At 48.1% G+C, this 24,660-nt stretch overlaps 1 protein-coding gene across 10 annotated transcripts in view; it reads left to right on the top strand.

Moving 5' to 3' along the window:
* The first annotated feature begins 319 nt into the window (after positions 1-319).
* SEPTIN6 (septin 6) overlaps positions 320-24,660 on the top strand; it is a 62,419-nt gene continuing 38,078 nt past the window's right edge. For 3 of the 10 annotated variants that reach the window (XM_072955762.1, XM_031671391.2, XM_072955761.1), the window contains exons 1-3: positions 6,110-6,185; positions 14,210-14,324; positions 21,288-21,483. In XM_072955762.1, coding sequence (XP_072811863.1) covers positions 6,126-6,185; positions 14,210-14,324; positions 21,288-21,483 — 371 coding nt within the window. In that variant the 5' untranslated portion in view covers positions 6,110-6,125. Of the gene's footprint in view, positions 714-6,107; positions 6,186-14,209; positions 14,325-21,287; positions 21,484-24,660 lie in introns of those variants that run through there. The other 7 variants (XM_031671392.2, XM_031671389.2, XM_072955760.1 and 4 more) reach the window with 5 other exon arrangements.

Here is a 24,660-nt window from a genome sequence, read left to right as displayed (position 1 = left end):
AACCGCCCCCTTTCTAAGCTTCACTGTGGAGCGGCAGGTGCTGCAGTTTCCCCCCGCCCCAACCTCCGGTCTCAGCAGCACTCCCGGGCCAGGGTGAGGGGAGGTGTGGTGGAGCAGCGAGACTCCAGTGGCAGACGCTCCCACCCAAGCACCCCGAGATATCGGAAGAGGGGCTACAGGGGGCGGGAAGGAGGGAGAGGAGGACCGCAGGGCTCAGCCGCCGAGCTGTGCGCGGCAGGAAGGGCGGGGGGCTCCCTTCCAGCCCCAGGGTCTGGGGACTCAGGGATGTAAGGCGAGAGCAGGGGGGTGTGACAATTCAGCAGAGGTCGGGACGTACCACGGAACCCAGTGACGGGGGGGCAGAGGACGTGGTCACCGAGGGGAGCCCCCGCCCCCCTTCGCAAAGGCCTACAACTGGGGTTGCAGAGAGAGCTGGAACTGGGCTGGTGGTAGGGGGAAGAGGCGCTTTAAATCCCCCCACCCCATTTCCGAGGGGGTGGGCGTTGGAGAGGAGGTTGGGGTTGGAGCAGCAGCTAGGGGGCCCCTCCCTTGCACCTCCCCCCACCGGACTTGGTCGCGCCCGAAGTGTAACACTTTCTCTTTGTCGGAGGAGCTCCGCTGTTTCCTGTGCTGTAGCTCGGGTTGCGGCGGCGCCCGTGGCAGCCCTGGCGGACGCAGGAGCGATGGCAGCGACCGATATAGCTCGCCAGGTGGTGAGTGCGGGGCTTGGGCGCCAGCACTGGGGCCGGGGGCCTGGGAAGGGCCGAAGGGACTTGGCCGCCGCCACCGCCACGGCGAAGAGGGCAGTGGGCAGTATCTAGGAGCCAAGGCTCGGCGGGACTTCTGCTCCCGGGGTCAGCGGCTCAGTCTTCCAGCCTCCCGTCCCCGAGAACGGTGGTGGCGGGCGAGTGGGGGGCCTGGTCCAGGTTGCGAGCCGGCAGCTGAACTTGCGTTGCCCAAGAGCTGCAGTCAGCACTGCCGCCTTCCTCGCTGCAGCTGCGGCCCCGCCGCTGGGGCGTTGCCGAATGAATGGCCGCACGGGCCGCCGAGCCCTCCGGGTCCCCAGCACCCTGGCCTCGCTTCCTGGCACCACCGGGCCTCACCTCTGCTCCCTGCCGGCCGCCAGGACCCGGGGCCCCTCAGGAAGAAGGGCGCGGGGCTGGGGTGAGCCTGGGGCAGGAGACGGCGAGTGGTGAGGGGGGCGGGGAGGTGACCGGCTGGGGTAGGGTTTCTCCATATGCATTACATATGTGACTGCGTCTGTGTGTGTGTGTGTGTATCACTGTGTGCGTGTGAGTGCACGCGCGCGCACTCGTGCCTCTCCGGGCGGACGGCGGTGCCCGGCTTGTCTGTGACCCAAGATGATTCCGCCTATTTCTCAGAATGTGCTCACCTCTCTGGTGTGTGTCCGTGTGTCCGGACGCCTCTCCCCTCGTCTGCTCGTGCCATGTGCCTCTGGGTCCCATTTGTGCATCTATGTGGGGTGCAGTCTGCTGGCCTGTAGGTGGCTGGCTGCTTATTTTGGCGTGTTTCTGAGCACCTGACCCGGGTTTTGCGGGCCTCTGGGAGTCTGTTTCTGGTGCGTGTTCAGTGTAACTGGGCTTGTGAGCCAAAACCTGTGGAGCTGGCTTCTTTATATGGGGGCTCAGGAAAATAAGTGTGAGGCTTGCAAAAGTGGTGCCGTCTCTCTTTTTGTTGGCAGCCGACTCTGGGGGAAAAAAAATCTTCATTTAAAAAACAAGTTTTCCAGCCTGGGATGTGCAGAGAAGTCATACTGAAATGACCCGAGGCTCCATGTTTGTTTTTTCAGGGAAAGGGAGGGGATGGTTCCATTTCGGGGAACAGCCTTTCTATTCATCCATGGGTATCTGGGATTTTAAAGAAGACCACAATTAACAGCACCCTGAGGTGAGGAAGGAGAGTAGAGGTAGGTCAGATCTCATGACACTAAATACTGCTTGATGAAAATCTCTGAAACGTATGTGCACGCACACACACACACACACACACACAATATTTTTAAACCTTGTGGCTTACTTATTTAGAGAAATAGTCCATGCAATGCAATTCCAGCGCAAATATATATACATATATGTATGTATATATATTATAGCCTCTAGGTATTTGGTGTAATTGAAATTGATTTGTTTTCAAGATCTGAATCCAGAATCTGGTAGTATTTTCTCTACAGGATATGGTTAAATTTATTCCACCCTCTGGTCCCAGTTTGGAAGGGTGAGGTGATTTCTTTGGAAATCTTCCCCCACCCCCTGCAAGACCCCAGCATGGGGCTCTTTATGCAGTCATGATGTGGAAGGACCAGGTGTAGATAGGAGACAATGCTCTGTGATAATGGAATTTGAGAGAATTCTTTTCTCCCTAAGATTGGCTGTGTAATATGTATTGCTTTAGTGTTTTGAGGGTTCCCAGAGTCCCTTTCTTCGCCTTGTATTACCTGCATTTTGGAGATGGCATGGCTTAAGTAGAGGAATTAGTTTCCTGGATTACACTTCCTCCATCCTTAGTGACCAAAAAGGCCGCTAATGATTTTTCCTGTCAGCTAATTAATTTTCATCGACCTGCACACTCCCATCAATTCCCCCTTCCCTGGATTAGGATTGTAGGGCAGATGATGCAAAATGGAACATTCCAGAAGGTTGTGTTGCACCTTGGATAACCCAGAGATCCTCTTTGTTCTGCAAATGGAGGTGGGGGTGGTTTAGGGCCACTTGGTTTGCTTTGCTGGGTTCCAGTTTGCTCTGGCTGGCCTTGCCGTACTGTGTGATGAAGAACATAACTGTCGGGCCGGATTCTGAAGCTGAGAGAGCAGCCTGAGCACTTGAGACCTTGTTACTGTGATAAATGGGTTTCTGGGAAAATTGACGTCACTCTCCAGGTCCCCCTCCCCCAGCCAGGGAAGCTCCTGTTTATGTGTCATTTGTCTCTCTGCTTGCCTTTATGTCTGCAAAGAAGTTGTAATTCACCAGGGGAAGATGGAATTAACTCAGGAGACCTTGGACGGCTGGTTGCTGTCGTTTCTTCCCCTGGAACGTGTATCCAGGGTTTGGGAAGAGAAGCCTGGAGACGAAACCTGAGTGTGCCTAGTTTAGGAGCTCTTTTTAATGAGCTCTGAGACATGGTGCCGTGCAAGTGGTGCTCTGGTATGTGTGTGAGGGATGGGGGGGTGTCATTTTCAGAGTCACTAGAGGGTCACTCAGGCTTGTAGGGTAACATTATTAGTGACCAAAACAGGCCTTACAGTTGCTGAGTAGGGCCCTTATTTGAGCATGCATCGAACCTGGAAGTTCAGCTTTTGTATACATGATACAATCCCATCCCGCTTAAATGAACACAAAGATTCTTTATGACAAAACTATTTTCTCATTGTGTCTACAAGTGTTTATTTGATTGACTGATAAGTGTCCAGCACCATGGCTAGCCCTGGTCAACTATACAAAAAAAGTAGTAGACACAGTTCCTGGCTTTTAAGCTTACCACAGTCTCCTTGGAGAGACAAATTGTGGACACTGAAATAATTAGAGAACTATAGAAGATTCTTGGGGTGTTCCCATCCCGAATCCCTGCCTGTGAGGTGGCGTGGGCTGCTATTAACATATACTCTGAGAGGTTCCATGGCTTGTCCAAGGTAACCTAGCAAAGCACAGTGCAGGCCCGAGAGGCTGCAGCTCCTGGCTTATGCATTGAGCTGTTTCTTTCAGTGTTGCATCTTGGGGTCCAGATTGGTAAGTGCTGACCCATAGAATGAAGGGCTCATTGATTCTGGTTTGAATCCATCCTACAATGTGGACAATGATGCTTTCCTCCGTTGGCAGCTGGATAATGGTCTTTCTTCCTAAATAAAGAGCTTGAAGGGCCTAACTCTGCCCTAGCTCGCGTGGGCCTGGGGCAACTGTCCCAGGGCCACTGCCAACAGGTGGCACTTAACCCTTGATTCTCCTTGGGTGCCCTGCCTCAGCATCTCCACCACCTCATACTAAAAGTCATATTATACCCGAAGCACAGAGCAGAACCCCAATATTCACCCATACCTCTAGTGGGGATACAACACTAAAGAAAATTTACATGGCCCCAAATATGAAAAATTCTTGACTCCAAGTCGAGGGTATATGGATGATCATTGTACTATTTTCCAACTTTTCTGTGTGTTTGAGACTTTTCAAAATAAAAAAATTGGGTGAGGAAATCACAATGCCTGACCCCGTCCCCTGCCAATGCACCTGGCCCGTGCCCTCAGGGAGTTTACAATCTAGTAGTGGAGGCAGACACAAATAAGTGTGTAATTATCCTTGTGCTAAGTGCTGTACAGGAGAGCTACTGACTGCTAGGAGAATTTATTACAAGGGGACCTAAGCCAGCAGTGGAGGGGGGCGGTGGGTGACAGGAAAGGCTTCGTGAGGGCTTCAAGTAAGAGAAAGGTAGGTGTGAAAATGGGTGAGATGTCCCTTCTGCTACTGGGCTGGAAACATTTCATTTGTTAATTCACGCGCTTTTATTTTCATTCACTCCCAACATGGGCTTATTGGGCACCACTCTGCCAGGCCCTGTGCCAGGCGCTGGGGATATAGTGGTGGCCAAGGCACACAAGACTCAGCCCTCTCAGAGCTTTCAGATGAGAGCCGCCCCATCCCGCCCCTACCCTGTTTCCTCTTCATATCCTAAATCCTGGAAATGTGAGTGTTAGCGACGTTCTTATTACAAAACTGCATTACAGCCAAGCAATTTGTCTGTATAGTATAATGAGATTTTGATCTGCAGTCATGTGCACAGCATTTACTTTGTAGAGTCTCTGCTGTAAATTTTGTATTAATTGCTGGCTTTGTTACCCAGAATGGCCCCTCCCTTTGTGTGCTGTAAGGGAGCGAACCCGTTGCATTAGCCTGAGCAAAACTAATTAGGAAGATAAGCCCTCTGGAAAAAGGTATTCCAGAATTGAGGACTGATTTCTGGACTTGCCTGGGTTTCTGGATTATCAGAGCCATGGCTTGCCATTAGCACGAACAATTGGGAGGCACTTTCAGTTGCGTGTACATTAAAACCACATTGGAGAAAGAGAGAAAGAGGGAAAGGAAAGAAAAGAAAAGAAAGGAAAAAGAATACCATGAATAAGTACAACATGTCTCTTTCAACGATCGCAAAACACTTCCATCTGTATGATTTCATTTTCCCCAACAGCTTCCTGGACAAGTATTATTATTCTTTTCATTTTATGGGTTCAAGGAGACCAAGTTGCTTCGTCCAAAGTGTTATTGCTGGTCAGTGGATGAAGCAATGAAACACCTAGCAGATGATACAGATACATTAAAAACAACAACAACAAAAACTCTGGCCTTTTCTTGATGTTTCTGAGAAATAAAAATCCTGCCATGTCCCCTCTCCCCTCTTTTGACTGCACCCCCGCCCCCAGTACACTCATGGGGTAGAGAAGAGTCTACCTGGGTGCTTTGCAGACTCTCTGATGTTAAAAAGATCCTTAACTTGAATCCCAGATAGCACAGTCATGGCTACGTGTAGGCTTCCTTGCTTTTTCTGTTTTTTTTCCCATATTGCTTTAAATAAAAATTTTGGAGCCACCAAGCATGTAATGATGGATTATTTTAAGTAACAACTGGAGAGGGGGAGCAGAATAAATTAGAAACACAGACCCTTCCTCCTCGGTTTGGCAGGAGGAGGCTTCTGCTGCCGGGATTTGAAACCGTGGGTTTCTCTGCTGCCTGCACAGAGGAAGGAGGCCACATGCTCGGGAGGGAGAGAAATAACGTTACTGCTTCTGCGGTGTCTTCTCATTAGAGGCAGCCATCTGCTGAATTCTGTAGCACGCCCTCCGCTGGCCCTGGAGTGGGGTCATCCCTGCCACTCACTTAAAGGTGACCAGGAACAGATCTGCAGGCCTTCTTGGGGACAGGACCCAGGGCTCGGGTTTCTCCCACCAGGGCCCTCTCTGACCCCTCCTAAAGGCGCTGGGGTAACAGGAGCAGAGCTCTGCTTTCACGGCCCTGATGAAGTGTGAGGTAGCATTTGGTTTTTTCACCGCAGAGGCCCCAGCGCCGAGTCCTGGCGCTGAGGCAGGAACTGGGTTTTTTCAGATCCCCTTTAAATGAGACCAGATGGAGGCAGAGGCAAATTCAGGCTCCCCAGAGGACAGTTGGGCACGCATCCAAAGGCCTGTGAGTAAACCTTTTTTCTCTTTTGAACAGATTGGAGATAACAATGGCCAGAACACCTAGAAAACTCTGTGTCAAATGGCCTGATTTGTAGGGGATCTGTCTGGCTTTTGTGGGAAAGTTGATTCACCCTGAACAGGGGTCACCCCTGGCCTGAGGTGGAGATATTTTACCTAGAATCTGGCCAGTCGGATTCGGTAACCCTGGGGCGCTTAAGCAGAGGCCAGGCTGAGTGAGAGGAGAGGGAGATGAGCCGGGGTGGGGAGAGGGTGCGGAAGCCGGCGCCAGCCTCTCCTGGCCTCGCCTGCTTCAGTTGCCTTCCGTGGGCCAGAGCCACCTCGGTGAGCCCACGGGCTTCAGACTCAGGCCCCACGACCCTTCTCCCTCCGACCGGCATCAGCCACAAGCCCAGTGTTCCTGAATTCTAGCGGCAGGAAGAATTCTCTCTGCCACTTGAGTCAGCTTTTCCATTTGAGAGCGGCAGTCCGCTTGACCGGGCCCTGGATCCCAGCACCACTCTCTGCCACTAAATCACTCTGTGACTCGGGACAAGTCACTTCCTCCCTCTGAGTCTCTGTTTCCCCTTTTGTAAAACGAGTAGAGTGGATTAAGTGATCTTTAAGGGCGTTTCCAGCTTGAACATTGTACGGTTCTTACGTTTCCTTGTCGTCCAGCCTAATTTCTTTTAGGTCCTTGACTGCTTCTGCTTCCGAATGAGGTGGCAGAATTTAACTCCACCCCTTCCCTGCTTTGACTTCTTGAGCTGGGTGGGGAGAGAGTTGTAGAGAAGGCAAGTCTGTACTTTAAGCTCAGCAGGGTCTCAGTAACTGGGAGAGAAAACCCTTCAGAGATTGCCTGTCTGTCCGTGTAGGTGTATAGAGCTGTTGTCTACCTGTACAGGTACATAACTGCCGGATTTTTGTCTGTTGAACCCCCTTTTATTTATTTTATTTTATTTTTTATTGAATTGAATCCTCTTTTTATTTTTATTTTTTATAGAAGTAGTCAGTTTACAATGTTGTTCCATTTCTGGTGGACAGCATTGTGTTTCAGTCATACATATACATACATATATTCCTTTTCATATTCTTTTTCATTATAGGTTTCTACAAGATATTGAATATAGTTACCTGTGAAGCCCCTTTTAAATGCACTAGGAGAGCTGGCTATTTAATAGAATCCTGCTGTGAATCCTTTTATATAATGGAAAGCCACTCTGGAATTGATCTGATGTATTAAAATCCAGAGTTCCATCTGATGGATTTGCCAAAAATGGACTTTCTCCGTGTATGGTGAGGATGGTTTCCTTTATGCTTCCCCAGGGTCCCCTAAACTGCTCCCCCACTGAAAGGCATTTCTGGGGCCCCTAAGGAGTGCTGCTAGCTTTTGCAGGCTTTATTTCTCCTTGGAAAGACCCCCTGCTTTTTCTCTCCCAGTTCAGGGCATCGCTACTACTGTCAGTTTCCTCTCAGCCCTGCTGAGTCGGCATGAAGGAAATCCTGACATTTGATGTGTTAGACATATTGGAGGGTTTTTTTTAACCTCTGAGAACTTATCAATGCTTTTGTGGTTCTTATGACTAATAGTACAGGATAGTAAGTGGCATCCACTCTCTTGACAACACTGGAAGCAGCCAATAGAGCTATCACCCACCTGATTGTTTCAAGACTTTTTGCTACATGTTTCAGGATATGTGATTTGCCTTCTGGTTCACATGGAAGGTGTACTGTACAATAATGTTATATGTCTTTTTACACATAAATGTCATAATGAAGAGAATAATAAGGTTTTATTACACTATCTGTAAAATAAATGTTTTATATATAATAAAACTGCCTGAAAGTTGACTACTTAACTGCATTTTCTGATTATCTGTATGTAAAGCACGTTTTTGGTCATAACTGAAGATTTTGCTAAAATATCTGAGGCCACTTTCCTGCCTCAGAAAGTATCATCATAGAATCTTTTTAAAATAATGTTTGAATTCTGATTATAAAAATAAAATATGCTTACTGTAGAAAATTTGGAAAACAGAAAAGCAGCAACCCCTGAAGCCCCTCCACCCAAAAGTAACTATTGTCACCATATTGGTATATATTCTTCCAAGCTTTTAAAAATGCATATATACTTTTTTCCCCCATGATTGGGATGGTCCTGTATATACAGGCTTTTTTTTTTTTTGTCTAACGGTATTTGGTGATAATTTTCCCATGCCATTAAATAGTCTTAGAATATATTTTTTATCAGCCACTTAATATTTCATTGTGCATCATTGAACTATTCATTGAGTCTGAACGTCCTGAAGATTTCCAGGGTCTCTCAGAGACCAGTATTCAGAGCTGGGGGTGGAGATGGAGAGTGGGAAGGTGTTGGAGATCAGACCCACCAGCAAGTGACACAGGAGGCTGCCAGAGAGAATCCCATTTCAGTATTTTGGTCCTTTCCTAGCATCTCCGTGCCAAGGCCAGAGCAGCAAGTTTAGGGTAAGCCTGGTCACTGGCCGTGAGTTCCAAACTTTTTTCTTTGGTCTTGCCCTTTGGAATGACAGCTACTAACCTGGCCACCCCAGTTTTCAATGGAGGCAGGAAATTCTCCATTGACACAGAGGCACCGTCAGGTCCCAGAGGCCTCATGTCCGGCTGGCTTCCTATGCCACAGAAGTTGGAAAGGAGGTAGGGGGACAGGGCTTGCACACTTGGGTGCTTATGGGACACTTTATTTTCAGAATAACAACAGTGGGAGAAAGATGTGCAGCTGTAACCGCTCTCACCCCTTCTTCATAACATGAACCTTCGAATATTCAGTTAAAACACAAAATTGGTGTGTCCTCAGGGGAGGAGGCGGAAGAGAAAGAGCGATGTTTCTGCCTGTGATACAAAATGTGGTATAACGTATTTCCAAACCGCAGGTGACTGCAGATGAGCAGAAAACAGGAAGTGTAATTGGGGCGGGGAGGGGGGGCTCTCCCAGTTCTCCTGAGCCCGCTTTCATTTTGCCTTCTTTTCAGCTCCTCTCAGGCTCTGCCTCCCAATTACCCCTGCTGCAAAGCTGAGTGAGAACGCCGTTTTTGTGTGTTAAAAATGTTTTTAAATGACACAGGTAATGTGTGAATACATTCATGCTGTAAAAGAATCAAACAGTGCAGAAGCATACTGACTCGCCCCCTGAGTCAGCACCTCGTCCCAGTCCCCTCCCCCGAGGTAGCCACAGTTCTTGGTTTGGGGGGGGTGTCGTTTCAGTCCCCTCCCTGCACTCACACACGTTTATGTGCAAATACACACATACAAAGCTTTTTTGCAGATATGGGCTTATACAGCGCTTATCGTTCTGCAGCTTCTTTATTCTACATTATAATATGTCTTGGAGATATTCCCATCAGTACTATAGACCTCCTGCATTCTTCTTAATGGCTGCAGAATACTCCAGAATATGCATGTACTATAATTTAGTTAAATATTTTCCCATTGTCTGACATGTAGGTTTTTTGAGTTTTTCAGCATAAAGAATGCTGTGATGAATTTCCTTGTACTGTACATGGATCTTTGTACAGACATATGAGTTTCTGTAGAACAGATTCTGAGGGGAGGTTGCTGGGTCATGGAAGATGGGCCATTTAACATTTTGGTGGCTGTGGCCTTTCTAGCATCTCGGTTCAAAGCGTGGAACGTGGCACCACTTTCTACTCAAGATAACTTGAGGTTTTTAGTGTCAGACGTGCTGGGCCAAGTTGCCAGTTCCATTTCCTCTCGTGCACTTTATAATCCAAGGAACATACACTTAACTGCAATCATAGTAATCAGGACCTCAATTAATCAGGCCACCTTAAAAGAAAGAGGAAAGAGATAAGCTATCAGAGGTTTAGAGAGGGAGGAGGGAAGAAACTTCCAGGGGCTGTCCTGGGGTCAGTGTACATTCAGTCCAATGTCCTGTCCTTTTCACCTCTACATATTTACTTCTGAACAATGAGGACTGATACTCATAATGATGACCCTGACATCTTCTAAGATTCATCAAAGCGGGAGTGAATGGTGCTCGCTAAGACAGGATTTCCTAAAGCAGGAACTGCATATACAAATTCATTTTTGAAGCTTTCTCAACTACCAGGATTGAGACATAAAGTTTGCTGCTTAAGTCTTCGTTAGCAAGGAAAACACATTACCCAGCTCCCATGTCCCCGAGTCCCCAAACCATCCAGTTAATTTTGGTGTATTGGACACCGAGTAAAAAGATACAGAAAAAAAAATGGATTCTAAAACTTACTAACGGCCTTCACCAAATCCAGATCATGATCATTTCTCCATTATTCTTCCTGACTTCAACCTTGGCCTCTGGTGTTAGAAAACTGTTGGGTCATCTTTTACTTTTCTGATCATTTCCCCTTCTTGGGAGAATTCTCTTCATCTTTACATTCCTTACTTGTGGGCATTTCTTATATTCAATCTTTAGTTCTTTTCTCCCTGTGTTATCTCTTGGAGAACATATCTGGTTTCATACCTCTCACTCCTAAATTTATATCTCAGTCCCAAATTCTCCCTGAGGCTACAATCCCATGTTGCTAAGTGCTTACTGGGTTTCATTTCCTGGATATCTCACCGTAAAATCAAAACTATCTCATTTTCCTTAATATATAAAATGCTTTTTACAAACCCAGAAGAGAAAGATAAGCACCTATTTTTTAAAAAACAGGCAAAGACATGATTGGTAACTCACATGTACATATGCACAATACACATACATAGTTGAACAATAAAACAAATTTACTCTAAATAATAAAATGCAAATTAAGTGACATGGTATCATTTTTCAGTGATTCAATTCAAAATGGTTAAAAAGCCTCAGAAATTCAGTGCTGGTTAAAGTATGGGTAAACAGACATTCGCATCCTGGTGTTGGAAATAAACATTTGTACTATTCTCTGTTGATTCTCAGTGTGTTCCAAAGTCTCTCCAATGTGTGTACCCTTGGACTCAGCGGGCTTTAATTCTAGGAATTCAGCTGAAGGAAATAATCAGAGACTATGCAAACTTGTAAGAACAAGAATTATTATTTATAATGTTAAAAACGCTAACGTCTAGCAGTGGAATATTGGTTAAGAAAATGTGGTGAATTCCTACAATGGAATGCTATGTGGCCAAAAAAGTAATGTTTTAGAAGTATGCTAAATTACTTAAAGAAAACATCCATACCATGTGAAGTGTCATGTTATTAAGCCAGGCGATGGAAAGGAATATACAGGATTATCCCTATTTTGTTAAAAAAAAGTATACAGACTGTGGGGAAATACATATAAATATTAACAGTGATTATCATTGGAGAATGATGTGATATTATGGGTGATTTTTTTTCTTTATAATTTTCCATATGTTCTAAAATTTCTATAGTGAGCATTGATTACTCTTTTAAAAAACCTGATAAATGTAATTTTAAAATAATTTAGGTGTTTAAAACCAGAATCCTCAACTTTTCCACTAAAGCATCCTTTCCCGGCTTCCCTCTTTCTGTCCTTGGTCCATCAAAGCTCCCAGGCTTTGGACCCTGCAGCCTTACAGCTTTCACCGCCCCTCCCCGACTCCCTCTGCCCCATCACTCACTGTCTCCTCCCTTCTTTAGGAAGGCTCTCAGATTTGTTCTTCCCTCCTGAGTCCCAAGACAGATCAGTTTACTTCAACCAGCATTGTCACATTGCCTGGCTGTCCCTCTGCCAGTTCAACGTTATTGGAGGTGTCTCCTAATATGTCTTCCTGCCCCTACTCCCTCTCTCCTCCCATCAGTCAAGCGCCCTGCAGCTGGAATGATCTTTTCAAAACACTACTTGTATCATGGTCCTCCGTGCTCAAAATACTCAAGATGCCCCTTTCAAAGCCTGTGGCCTAGGGAATAAAGGCCATACTCTTTCTTCCGCTCTTTAGGGCTCTTACAGCGCTGTGCTAGGTGGGAGATAACTGTGGGCACACGGGGGGGCTTGGTGAGTCTTTGACGATGAAATAAATCTTTAAGAGTAAAACGTGGAGTCCTCCCCACTGCCCTCCACTGTCTTGAGTTTGAACATTCCCTTTCCTTACCTTTTGGCACTTGGACCAGAGGCCTTGGAGCACTTGAAGTTTCCTGGTGCTGAATTTGGAGACATAAGAGGCAGCCAGGGGCGATAGAATGTGGCTCAGGAAACCTCCACTCTGAGTCTGCCCCAATTTCCGATGCCTGCTATGTAGGAGGCTCTACTGAGAAAGCATATTGGCTCTCCTGTCTCCGTCTCCCCTGCAGTGTTCGAACAGTAGCAAAAACTCACATCTTTCTTTGTTTGCTTTGATAAAAATAAGGCGAAAGGGGTGAGGGGAAGCAAAAAGGGGGTGAATGCAGAACAAGCCCTGAGTGACGCGGGCCACTCATGAAACCCAGCTGTCTTCAGGTACCCCTCTGGGGCCCAGAATGCACCAACCAGGGCGGAATGATGGCATATGGTTGTCTGTCGAGAATACTCCACTGGGAGTGTGTGGGGTGAGATGTGTGGGGGTAACGATCTTGCCAGATGGCAGTCACTGGCACCGGCCCTGTCTCTCGCTCTTGGAGGATCTGATGACACCAGTGGGAGTGGGATCCCAAGCTGGGTGCAGGGCTATCTGGGAACCAGTTCTGACAATGCCAGCTGCTGAGGGGCTCCCCCACCAATGCCGCCCCTTCCTCCCTCTCAGTGTGGAGGCATACCCTCAGGGGCCTAGTCTGGAAGTGATCCTGTCCACCCTAAGAGCTGCCAGCTGCACAGCTTGGGATGCTGGCGCAGGCCTCCTGGCACTAGCCACGCCCTTCTTGAATTGCTCTTGGTGCCTTTCTGGTGACAGGAACCTTGGTGGGGCCCCACCCAACAGAAGCCCTGACTCCCTGCACAGCCCGCCTCTCCTGTCCAGCTCGGCTGCCTCCAGCTTCCCCTAGGCCCTGCCCCCCTCCCTTGTGGCTCTCTGCCCTTAGCACGCTTCTTGAGTATATGCAGGCCCTTTGGTCTGTCTACCTGGCTCCTTGGAAGCCTGTTTGAGGTTCTCCCTGTTTTGTAAAACCATTAACAATAGGAAGCTTTGGAACCTGCAGGCAAAGCCAAGGCCCCCTGCTTTCCGAGGCTGCGAATGACTTGCCTGTCCCCTATGGAGACAACGGAACAGGAAGAAGCATGAGGGCAGGGAGCCAAAAGTATTCCCTGGCCTCACGTGTCGTCTGGGGGTCTGCGGGGCAGGATAACGTCACGGTGCAGTAAGAACAGCGGCTACAGTCACAGGGATGCTCGTCACACACTAGACCCCGTGCTCACCCTCAGGAGCAGTATCTTGTCTAATCCTTACACCCATCCTATGAGGTAGTAACTACTAGTTCCCGATTTTACAGAGGGGGAAACTCTGAGAAGTCAAGTAATTTGTCCGAGGTCCAGAGGCAAAGGACGTGGGACTCTAACTCGGATCTGCCTGCTCCCAAGGCCTGTTCTCTTACCCTCTCTGCCGTGCCACCTTGGTTAGATCCCCAGAATGCCCTTGCTTTTTTGAAGTCCCTATGTCATATTTACTGAACACTTGTGCCTGTTCCAGGCATGATGCTAAGCTCATTACATGTATTAGCATATATGAGTCACCCAATCACCTGTAAGGTGTATCTCCTATGACAGACCTGGAGGAAAACTGAGTCTCCAAGAGGTTACCCAGCTTGTATGTGATTGAGTCAAGAGTTAACTCAAGCCTGGGAACTTCCGGCCCCAGCGTTCTCATCTCCTAACCCTCCCTTCCCGCCCCTAGAAGCCCCCTTTGTAGTTTTCTCTGTCTGGCACTGTGGTGATATTCATTGTGGAGCCTTGAGGATGCCTGTCCCCAAGAATCCATGATTTCTAAGCCGATAGGTCATTTTGCTTTGGATCAGGGACTAGCTAAGGGAAGAGATGGGCCCCAAACAGGTGTTACTTATCAGCACAGAGGGCATTTGGATGGGGAGTGAGACCTAGACTGCTTTTAAGAATATTTTCCTTTTCTTCCCTCCCTCCCCTTCCAAATTAGGGTGAAGGTTGCCGAACCGTCCCCCTGGCTGGACATGTGGGGTTTGACAGCTTGCCTGACCAGCTGGTGAATAAGTCAGTCAGCCAGGGCTTCTGCTTCAACATCCTGTGCGTGGGTGAGTATTTCCATTGCAGGAAATTCTATTACAGAATATGGATCCTTAATGGCTGGATGTGGCTTTGCAGGTAATTAGGTTAAATAGTGTGTCATTCTGGTCTATTTACAAGAGTGTCCCCCCCTTTTATCCTTCTGCTTATTTTTGTAAGCAGCTGACTATAATTACATTTTTCCCTATGCAGCCATACCTTGGGGGAGACTGAGCTGTATGACATCCAGTGGAAATTTTGTAAGAGAGCTGGCCGGCTCAGCTACTCTAGTCAGGTTTGTTCTGACTGCAGAAAACAGGAGCCAGGGCAGGCCTGGGAGGGAGGCAATGGCCGTGGAAAGATGCCTGCCTACCAGCTGTGGCCAGTGGGTTGGGGTTGGGTCTGTCTGTTTCCTCCGCAGCCCTGCTGAGCTTGTTACAGTTTGAGCTCAAGCACGGGCACCACACAGCTGTGTGCAAAGTTCTTTTATTCCCCTCAAATATATCTCTGTCTGGCCCTTAAGTCTCAAGTGTGGGAACCATGTCTGAGTCACCTCTAAGGTACTAATCGCAGCACACAGAGTTCAATAATGTATGTGAAATGGATGAATGAATTAACCCCACAGGAGCCACTCACTATACTTCTCAAACACTTTCCTGTATCAGCAATTTGGGTCCTTACAGGGCTCTGTGGAGTGAACAGAGCGTGTGGCATTCATATCCTCATGGTGCAGATGGAGCCAAGAAACCTGGGAGGATAAGGGACTTACCTGAGGCAACACAGAATAAGTGGCAAAGCCAGGACAAGGACCCAGGTCTGCCTGACCCTTTGTCCCTGCCACTGCTTCTCTAACCGCTGCCAGCAACATCTCTTGAGAATGCCAAAGCACTTTGGAAACTGTTAGGCACCAGACAGACAAATCTGAGAAACAGCAGTTCCTTGACATTCTTTAAGAATCTCTCCTTAGACCTCCAATAATCCCAAGTTTGCAAACACAATCACAGCATATAATTTTCACCGTACAGTGCCATAAAGCATACCTACATATTTTCAGTGACCTACCTCCAAACCTTAATGATTGTCTAAATACCATAATGACAGCAGTTTTCATGCCAGTTGGAACACTCACACTCTTTGGCTAATTGCTTTTTCTTATTTTCACAGAGAGTGGGTGGGGAATTCATTCATGTTGAGGGTCTGAACATTACTGAATTGCATATTCTACTTTCTATTGTAGCTTAAAGTTCTGTTTTCTAACAAAGGTCATTCATTTTCTTGGACTCTTTTTTTTTTCTTCTACTCCCCAGCACTCTTCCTTGGATCCTTGAGTACACTCAAGGACAAGTAGAGAAAACAAAGCCACTTCTAAATATGGGTGATAGGAGGTCAGCTAGGCTCACTCACTAGTGAAATGACTTACTCCCTCACACTAGCTTTGGAACCTATGTGATGAAAATATGTGCTTCACAGACTTACAGATCATGGGCCTGGGAGTCCATATCTAGGCTGTTAATTCTTCACATGCTGAAAGTCTACTCAAGGTTGTGGCGAGGCGCTCTTAGGAGAGGGATGCAAAAGAAACAGAAGTCATAGTCACGGACATCAAGACCAACTACTATCACATCAGTATTAGGACTGCCAAATCGCTTCCATCTTTGGCTAATGGCCAACTTACTTCACATAATATTTGATTACCGAAAAACTTCCACACAAACATTGGATTTCCTCGGCATTCCTCCTAGAGCTCTGTGTGACCTGTACTAAAGTTGAGTGGCTAAGAAGTGGAATGACAGGCCCACTCTAATCAACGTTTCAACCAAGTGCAGCCTGGGGCGGGGCTAGTAAAGCTGTAGGGAATACATGTAGGCCAGAATGGCTCTTTGAGGGTGGAAGTGTAGGGTAATGGGACATGTGGACCACAGGCTCCCCTAGGGCCCGGAGGAATAAGCAGCCAAGCTCAAGGCAAAGTGAGTGGGAGAAATAGTAAACCCCTGCCCACACAGTGTGCACCTGCTGGGATGGAATCGCTTGACTGCCTGGGACAGACCCTCCAAGAGGGGAGGGCTGGGAAGGAGACCTTCGCACCCAAGGAGTCATCCCTTCTCCAACTCTCCCCGCTTACTAAGTTTCAGGAAATGGCTGCCCTAATAGCTCTCCTCTTAGCCCTGCAGGTGCACCCCTTGGATGGACTGGATTAATTTCATTCCCCATCCTTGATCCAAAAAAAGCTAGAAACTCATGCATCCTGCTCTCTGGCTGGGCCCACAACCCTGTCATTGCTCTGAGAATACTCAATTTGGGCCAAAGTCATGAGCTGCTTACAGTGGTGTTAAGACTGCAATCTCAGCCCAGCCAGGGGGCTGGGTACTGTCACTGGCTTCATGAAGGGCCCATAGCTTGGCTGTTGAAGGCGACCTTTTCTCTCTCAGGACCTTTAGTGAGCATACTCTGACGCCTACCATCTGTGCATAATGATCAGGTTTACTTCCTTAATGACTGTTATGAAACAATTGTGTTTGGGCATAGACTGTGTTTCCCCAAAGGGTTTTTTTCTTCATTGATAGGGCATTTTAAGTGTAAAATTATGGTAACACTAGCTTTGGTTATTAACAGAGACCTAGGATATTTTTATCACGACATCATGTATCTTGGTGCTGGGCCGCTGATCAGAGGCCCCAGCCTGGCAGAGTGAGTATGTGCGCATGTGCATGCTGGGCTTGAGAAAGAATCCAGAGCATAACCTATACATAGGGGCATCAATAAATGATAAACTTTTTAGAGGGATAGGCACATGGGCGTGACTAGGCCCATGGCTCCTCTCCAACAGATTCTCTACGGTTAACAATAATGACCAAGTGGGGTGAAGTTCTCCTCCCCTAGTAAAAATCTCCTAGTTCCTTAGCTTTGGAAATCACTAGGATCCCATGATTCTGGATATAGTTCAGGAGGCTTCAGAGGAACCACCAGAGTCAGCCGTGCAAATGTTCTGCTGGGAAAGAGCCCCAAGAAGACTCAGCCCTCCTAATGTGGCAGCAACAGAGAATGCCTGGGACGAGGACAAAGGGTCATAATGATATTTACTTTGAAGCTGCTCAAGATTCCAGGCTCCACTGGGCTCTGTTGAACTCGGGGGGAAAAAAAACACATACAAGAGAAGCAGGATTGCAGCTCAGCGCAGGAGGAGGGGAAGGGCAGCTAGCATATTCTCAAGGTCAGGGTACGATTGTTTCATCCCTCCGTCTCTGGGAGAGGCAGTTGCCCACCTGTCTCAGGCAGGCTGCTGGTGGGGGTGTGCTGGTCAGCCTCTAACAACCCACTCTCAGGAGAAAAGTAGCCTTTGCCGATTTCCGTGATGTCATTATTTCTACCAGAGCTGGTTTTGAGCTGCCGACAAGACGTCACAGCATGTGGGATTGGGAAGAGCTGCAGGGAGCCCTGCGAGCCGGCTCCAGCCCAGCCTGGCCTCTGCAAGATCAGGAAGGAGTAGAGGGCAAGGTCACAGCGCCAGGCAAGACCTTGTCCCCGTCCATAGGCTCCCTTGGCCAACAGGAGTTCCTTGGGGAGTTTCCTTTTGAACACCTCCTTATTGAACTCCAAGACATTTATCTTGGCTTATTCCCACATTCGGAGCTGGAAGAGACAAGCTCCGTGTGACAGAGTTCCATGCGAACAGGGATTATGGCTGTCCTGTTCGTTGCTGTATTCCTGGCCTCTAAACCTGTTCCTGGCTCCTATTGGAGGCTCTGTCAATATTTGTTGAATAACTGAATGAACCAACCTCCCACGTCTGTGGGCCACACTAGAGCATGCTGGTTATAAGCACAGTCTCCTGTGTCAGACTGCCTGGACTCAAACACCGGCATCACCACATACTACTTTTGTGACCCTGGGCCAGTTCTTCCTCCACATTTTATAGACAAGAAAGGTCATGTACAGAGAGACTGAAGAGCAGGGGCAAATTCACACAGCTAGGAAGTGGCCTGGTTAACCCATCTGTAAATTGAGGACAAATAGTAGTAGTACCTCATCCGTAAGCTTATTGTGGGGAATAAGTAAGAAAATATATGTAGAGTACTTACAGTGGTACCCACATAGTAAGTGCTCCAGAAATGACAGTTATTATTATTACTACTCTAACGTGCTCATTTGATGGAAAAGGAGACTGGGGTCCAGAGAAGGGGAAGGACTCAGCTTGTGTCACACAGTTGTTTAGTGATAATCTGCCTGGGACTCTGCATTTCATCACTTGCAAAGACTTAACTGCACAAGATACCAGAGGATGCAAATGTTCACAGCAGATGAAGAAAAGGCCTAAGCTTTATTACAGTGGTTTTGAACTCAGGATAGAGAGGTCAACGTCAGACTATCCCAGGAAGTATAGTTTGTAAAAGCATATGTCATATTCCACATTGTAAACTGAAATTCGTTTTTAAAACCCTGGTGTTTCCAGGAGCCTATCTATGTTAAGCCAAGTGAGAGGAAATCCTCTTGGCCGGTGGAGATGACTTAAAAGGGGTTAAGAAACCCTGCTGTCCACTCTGAGGAGGGAGGAGGAGAGAGAAATGGACCCCTTGGGACTCCTCAGGTTTCCTGCTGGAATCTAATTGCCAGGGCCCCACCTTCCTGCCGGGGGTGTCGGAATGTGCTGACCCGATCCGGGTTAGGCTGCGAGTGGCTCCCCTCCCCACCTCAATGCTGGGCCCAGGGCAATGTATGAGGGGACAGCAACCCAGGCTCAGGCTGGGACTGTGCCAGCCATCGTGAGAGACCCCCCCCTCTAGGCTCCACATTGATGGAAAACTGGAATGGGAGCTAGATAGCAATGGGGCGAGCGCGCTGGTTTCCTGCCCTCTTCTTAGGTTGCATTTATCACGATTCCCTAGACACCCGCCGGGTCTTTTCTTCCAGACACTCATCACTGAGCGTCTAATTTCCACAGCCCCCTTGTGCTGGCAGGCATCTGGGTGGTCATTTTCCCTGTCGCCCTGCCCTGCCCTACCCGCCAGGCCTCCTTTTCTCCAGCTGCACAAACAGGGCGGGGCCCCTCCCTCTGGCACTGCTCCTGAGGCCTCTGGGTGAGCGTTGGGCTAAGCACTCTGGGGACTGTCAGAAGTTGCCCATCCTGCAGTCTGAGAATTCTTAGTATCAGGGAGTCAGGGCGCCAGCTCTGGGTGTTGGGGAGTCAGGGCCCACCACCCCCTAGGAGCTGCGGGGCATTCAGCAAAGAGCTCAGGGAACAGAAGAGAGGGCCTGGAGGTGAGGATGTGAGTGGAAAATGCACATACAGAGGCAGGTTAGAATGTAGCTTGAACCTCAGCGCCCAGAGGGAAGGCGAGTTGGGGGAGGGAGCCACCCGGTGTTCCCATCTCAGAGGTGCTGGCCCTTTGCCATAGAGCTGCACCCCGACCTGGGCAGGGAGGGGGCGATGCGTTCCTTTGCTTGGCCAAGTCTGCCACCTCCCATGGCAAAGACTCCCACCTCACCAGATTTTTTTCTGGGAATCCAAATACTTCCTATTCCTTTAGGGAGGGAAAAAAGGGCCTCTTCTGGGATAGTCTTTGCTGCTAATAGGTACAGCAGACCCTGACTGGAAACACGATCTGTGGGAGGAACCATTTCCCTGCACCCTGGCAATCAACTCCATTAGCCAGCCCTGACTATGAAGCTGGGCTGGGGGGCCGGGTAGCCAGGCTGAGTTGAATGTTCTCCTTGTTCTCTGTCTCTCTCTCACCAAGCTCTCCACGCACAGAAAGCTCTCAGCCTAGACAGATATTTTTAAAAGCACCTCCTGCATTCATAGCTCATTATTTGGGATGAAAGAGGCGTGCAAGATGCAAAGCTAGACACACCCAGAAGGTGGAGGGGAGAGGGACCATTTAGAGTTATGGGGTGGGCAGCTCTACCCCCAGCCCTGGACTGCCCTGCAGATAGGTGCTGTTGGTTACGGGGGCGGGGACTTGCCAGGCCAGGATTTGCCCAGGGCAATCTAGGAAGACTTGTCATTCTCACATCTTAAGGGGCTGGAGCAGGGAAGGGGAGAAGAGAGGTGATGATAGCAGAACAGCAGGGTAGCCCAGGTCTTCAAAGCGCAGTCCTTGGCTTCTGGCAGGGGTTTGATGTCCTCTGCCTCTCAGGAATAACCTCCCAAAACCTTCACCAGTCCCCACAGCCCTTCCCCTCCTTGTCTCCCTGGTGTGAAAGTCAAGACTTTTGAAATTCCAGTGGTTTAATTTATTAGTATCCTGCAGTCTGTTAGTTAAACAAACAAATGACTGGTTTGTTTGAAATGTAAAAGGAAGAATAATTTGTGGCCTGCTAAATTCCCTCCCCATTAGCTAAAAATGGTCTTCCCACTGGGATACACACCCGAGCATCTGCAGAGTGCTGTTTGGGCCTGGCAGGGAGACACGGGGGGGGGGGGGGGGCTGAGAGGAGAGGATATTTATTTGATGAGGGACCGCTGTCCCTGTCTTTTAAACTTGAAAGTAGCCCTTCAATTTTTATTGTTAAAGCTACACATGTTCCTTGTAGAAAACTTGGAAAATAGAGAAAAGCATAAAGGAAGAAATGAAAACCACACATAACCCCACCACCCAGAAATGACCATTGGTAAGAGTATCTCGTATATCCTTCCAGTCTTTTTCTGGGCTTGACTCTTACCTCTCTATCACTGCCTTGAACCCAGTTTCTTCTTCTGACTATCAAAATAGTGCATACTCAATTTTCAAATAACAACAAATATGAAGACTAAAAGGAAAACTACGCCAATTCTACTGTCCTGAGATGACTATTGCTAATATGTTGTTATAGTTCCTTATAGTCCTTTTCACTTAATGGAGATCAAACAGTTCGTATAGTTCTCTGTGCTCTTCACTTAGTGTCTTATTGAATGTACCTTTTCCCATGTTAATGAATATGCACCCCAAGCATGATGTGTAACGGCCGCATGGTCACTGTGTGAATGGATTATAATTTATCCTTTCATTTCTCAGGGGAGACAGGTTTGGGCAAGTCCACCCTCATGGACACCCTGTTCAACACCAAGTTCGAGGGGGAGCCAGCCACCCACACACAGCCGGGTGTCCAGCTCCGGTCCAATACTTACGACCTTCAAGAGAGCAACGTGGGGCTAAAGCTCACAATCGTTAGCACAGTGGGCTTCGGGGACCAGATCAACAAGGAGGACAGGTAAGGAAGGCAGTGGGGTGGGGAGGCTGCTGGGAGGCCACGGGGAGGAGCTCACCACAGGGGTCCTGCTGGACCTCCGCTCAGCTGACGCAGGCAGGGAGCAGGTACCTCACTAGCACCGCCTCTGCCCAGGATCCATGTCTGTTTACTCCACGCGCTTTCCATTCCATTCGACAGACGTTTATGGAGCTCCGGCCTGACATGCTCTGACGATCTAAGAAGGAATGACTTTGTCTCTGCCCTTGAGGCACTCACGGGGAAGCCTGGTTTTAAACAAATGAGTTCTCTGGAGTGTGGTATGCTCTGGTGAGGACAGGGCACACAGAGGTAAAGGGCACGTTATAATGAGAACACGAAGGAGAGAACAGTCAGCTCCACGCTGGCCCTTGAAGGGTGAACGATTTTGTAAGACAGACAAAGGAAGGTTGGAAAGGGCCGTTCAGGCAGGGGCAATGGCTGATACAAAGGCAAAGAGATGTGGAAGACTGTGGCATGCTCTGGGGAACTGTGCTTGCTCTGTTTGGTGAGACCAGGGGCAGAGTTACTGTGAAGCCACTGAAGCTTGTTTCAGGCCCTCACTTACCCAGCCCCCTGCAAGGCCCTGGAACTAATTTCTAGTCATAATGTTGGTTTCTTTTTTCTTGAAGGGCCCTTCAAATCCTATGAGCTTAAGGCCTCATGACACTGGTCTGCCCCTGGCCTGGCACTTGGCATGAGCTGGGGGAAAAGTGTGGGGGAGATGAGCCTGAAGAGGTCAGTAGGGGCCAGATTATGGAGAGGTTTCTAGCATGTGTGGATATAGAGCCATTGAAAGGCTTTATGAAGTAGAATGATGTAGTCTGATTGAAGAAGGGGTTTGGGGTAGGATGGAGATGGGCTGGAAGGCAGGAAGACCAATTAGGAGACCGTTGGACCAATTCCATCAAGGCAGCGGTGAAACAAGTGCTGAGATAGTGACGGGCAGACACATTTGATAACTGTTGAGTAGGTAGAGCCAACAGGACTTGGTAGAGACTCGATGTAGGAGTGTGAAAGCAAAAGAAGAACCTAGAATGAGGCCTAGGTTTCTGGCTTTGGAGAGTGGACAGATGGTGGCAGCAGTCAATAAGTGAGGTCATCTGAGAGAACCAGGTTTTAAAAGAATCAGCTCTGTTTTGGACACGCTGGGTTTGAGCTGCCCGTGGACCATAGAGAGACGTGATGACCTTTCTCGGTGGGCAGCTGCATAGGCAGGGTTAGAAGTCATGGGAGAGTCTGTGCTGGAAATAGAGTCTTGGGTTATCAAGGTATAGGTGATATGTTCCAGCTGCAGGCATACACAAGCTCATCCAGGGATCAGAGTTGAGTGAGATTAACACTGGGTCACAGACAAAAACCTTGGGATGTTAAATCAGCAGATGGAGGAAAAGACATCCTGGAAAGAGACTGAACGGGGAGTAAGCAGAGAGGTAGGAGGAGAGGCTGTGGGTGGTTGAGAATGGTGTTCCAGTGAGGGTAGGGGTGAGGCTCAACTGAGGATGTGATGAGGGCTGGGTTGGGGGGGGGTCCGGCACCCATCTGCGTTTAACTAAATGTCACATGGTTATCACACGTGCTCTTTGCAGAAAAGGCCATTCATCATTTTGAGCAAAGTGTCTGCTCATCCTTTGAGGATGCTCTTGCTTCTTAGATGAACTGTATCCCAAATTCTCCTCTTTCTCCCTTAAAGTTACAACAGCCATATTCATTTCCTTATAATGAAGAAATATATTTAGCTCCTTAATTGAACTGACTTCTGTTTTCCATTTGAAATTCCAGATGAAGGACACCTCGGTTTTTTGTAGGCTTGCTTATTGTGCTAATCTTGTTTGGTGGAGAATAAATTAGACCCTGGGGAAAGGAGATATTTGGGTCACAATACAAGTGATTCATCTCAGCTGCAGATTGCTCAGCATCTCAATTAAATTTCTCCTGGTTCTCAGTAACATACATTCAACATGTCTAACACTGGAAAATGCCTTGATAATTATGGTTTAGGAGGGCACAACTGATACAGCCCCTTAGAGGCTAATCTACTTCTATTATATGTGTAATATCTTTATTGTTTTTCCTGATTATAAATATGATACGTACTCATACACAATCAAATAATACAAACTGCAAAAAGAAATGAGAAGCCTCCTTAGAATTGGGCTGGGGAGCAAGGTGGAGTCAGTGCCAGGGATTTGCAATAAAAAGCCATGTTTTCTCCATTCTGACAGAGCCATGTGGGCATAGTTCTGTCAGTGCAGCCACATTGACATAGAGCCTCAGGAGGCCCTGCTTTACCTAGGGCGCAGGGCCAAACTGAGACAAGCAGTGACAAAGGCCATATCCCGGGAAAAGCCACCCTTGGAAAGATGCTGGACCAAAAGGAACTCAAGAGGAAGACAGGACAGGCTGGAAGGAGGTGTCCTTAGTAACATAGGCTTTGATCTCAGACAGACCTGGGTTCAAATCCCATCTTGCCACTTATTAGGCCAAGGATCTTGGACAAATGTTTTGTGCTGGTCTCATCTTATCCATAACCAGTGTTGTGGCTGGACCAGCCCTTGTGGTTCTTATCATCATTGCAAGACGCCCTCAGCAATAACCATCGGGAAACTGTGGGTGGGGGGGAAGATGTATTACTGACAGGTCCTGGAAAGGACAAGGCACACCTGGGGCTACACAGGGAGATCATGGGTAGAGAAAAAACCTGCGCACAGGGCCTCATTCGGGTTCTGCTTTCATTCGGGTTGGGAGTGGGAGGCCTATGGTTTTGCAGGCTTGCTCTTTATTGGTGAATTTAAAACATAAGAGCAGGAATTTAAAACATTGGGAGAGAAAAAACAAGCAGCCTAAATGGTCAGTGATGGAAATCAACCAAGCTCTTTAAAACAAAGCGTAAGGTAGGGGGTCGGAGGGGCTGGTTCCTTATCTTTAGGTGGCTGGCAGTGTGTTTACTCGAGATAGCTGACCTTGAAGCGGATGCCTTTTTGAAGTGGATGTCTCTGAAATCAAAGCTGAAACCAGGCACTTGCATTACAAAAACGCAAGTTACAACTGTCAGGGCTGATACCACAACTAGGCACTTACATTCTCTATACCCCAGTCTTCTGTCAAGTGGGGATGATGATCATACTAATACCTGCCCGGAGGCTTGTGGTGAGGCGGACT

This window comes from Vicugna pacos, chromosome X (genome assembly GCF_048564905.1).
Source record: "Vicugna pacos chromosome X, VicPac4, whole genome shotgun sequence".
Lineage (NCBI taxonomy): Eukaryota > Metazoa > Chordata > Mammalia > Artiodactyla > Camelidae > Vicugna > Vicugna pacos.
Note: the sequence above shows the minus strand (reverse complement) of the source record. Positions and strands in the feature narration are given on the sequence as shown.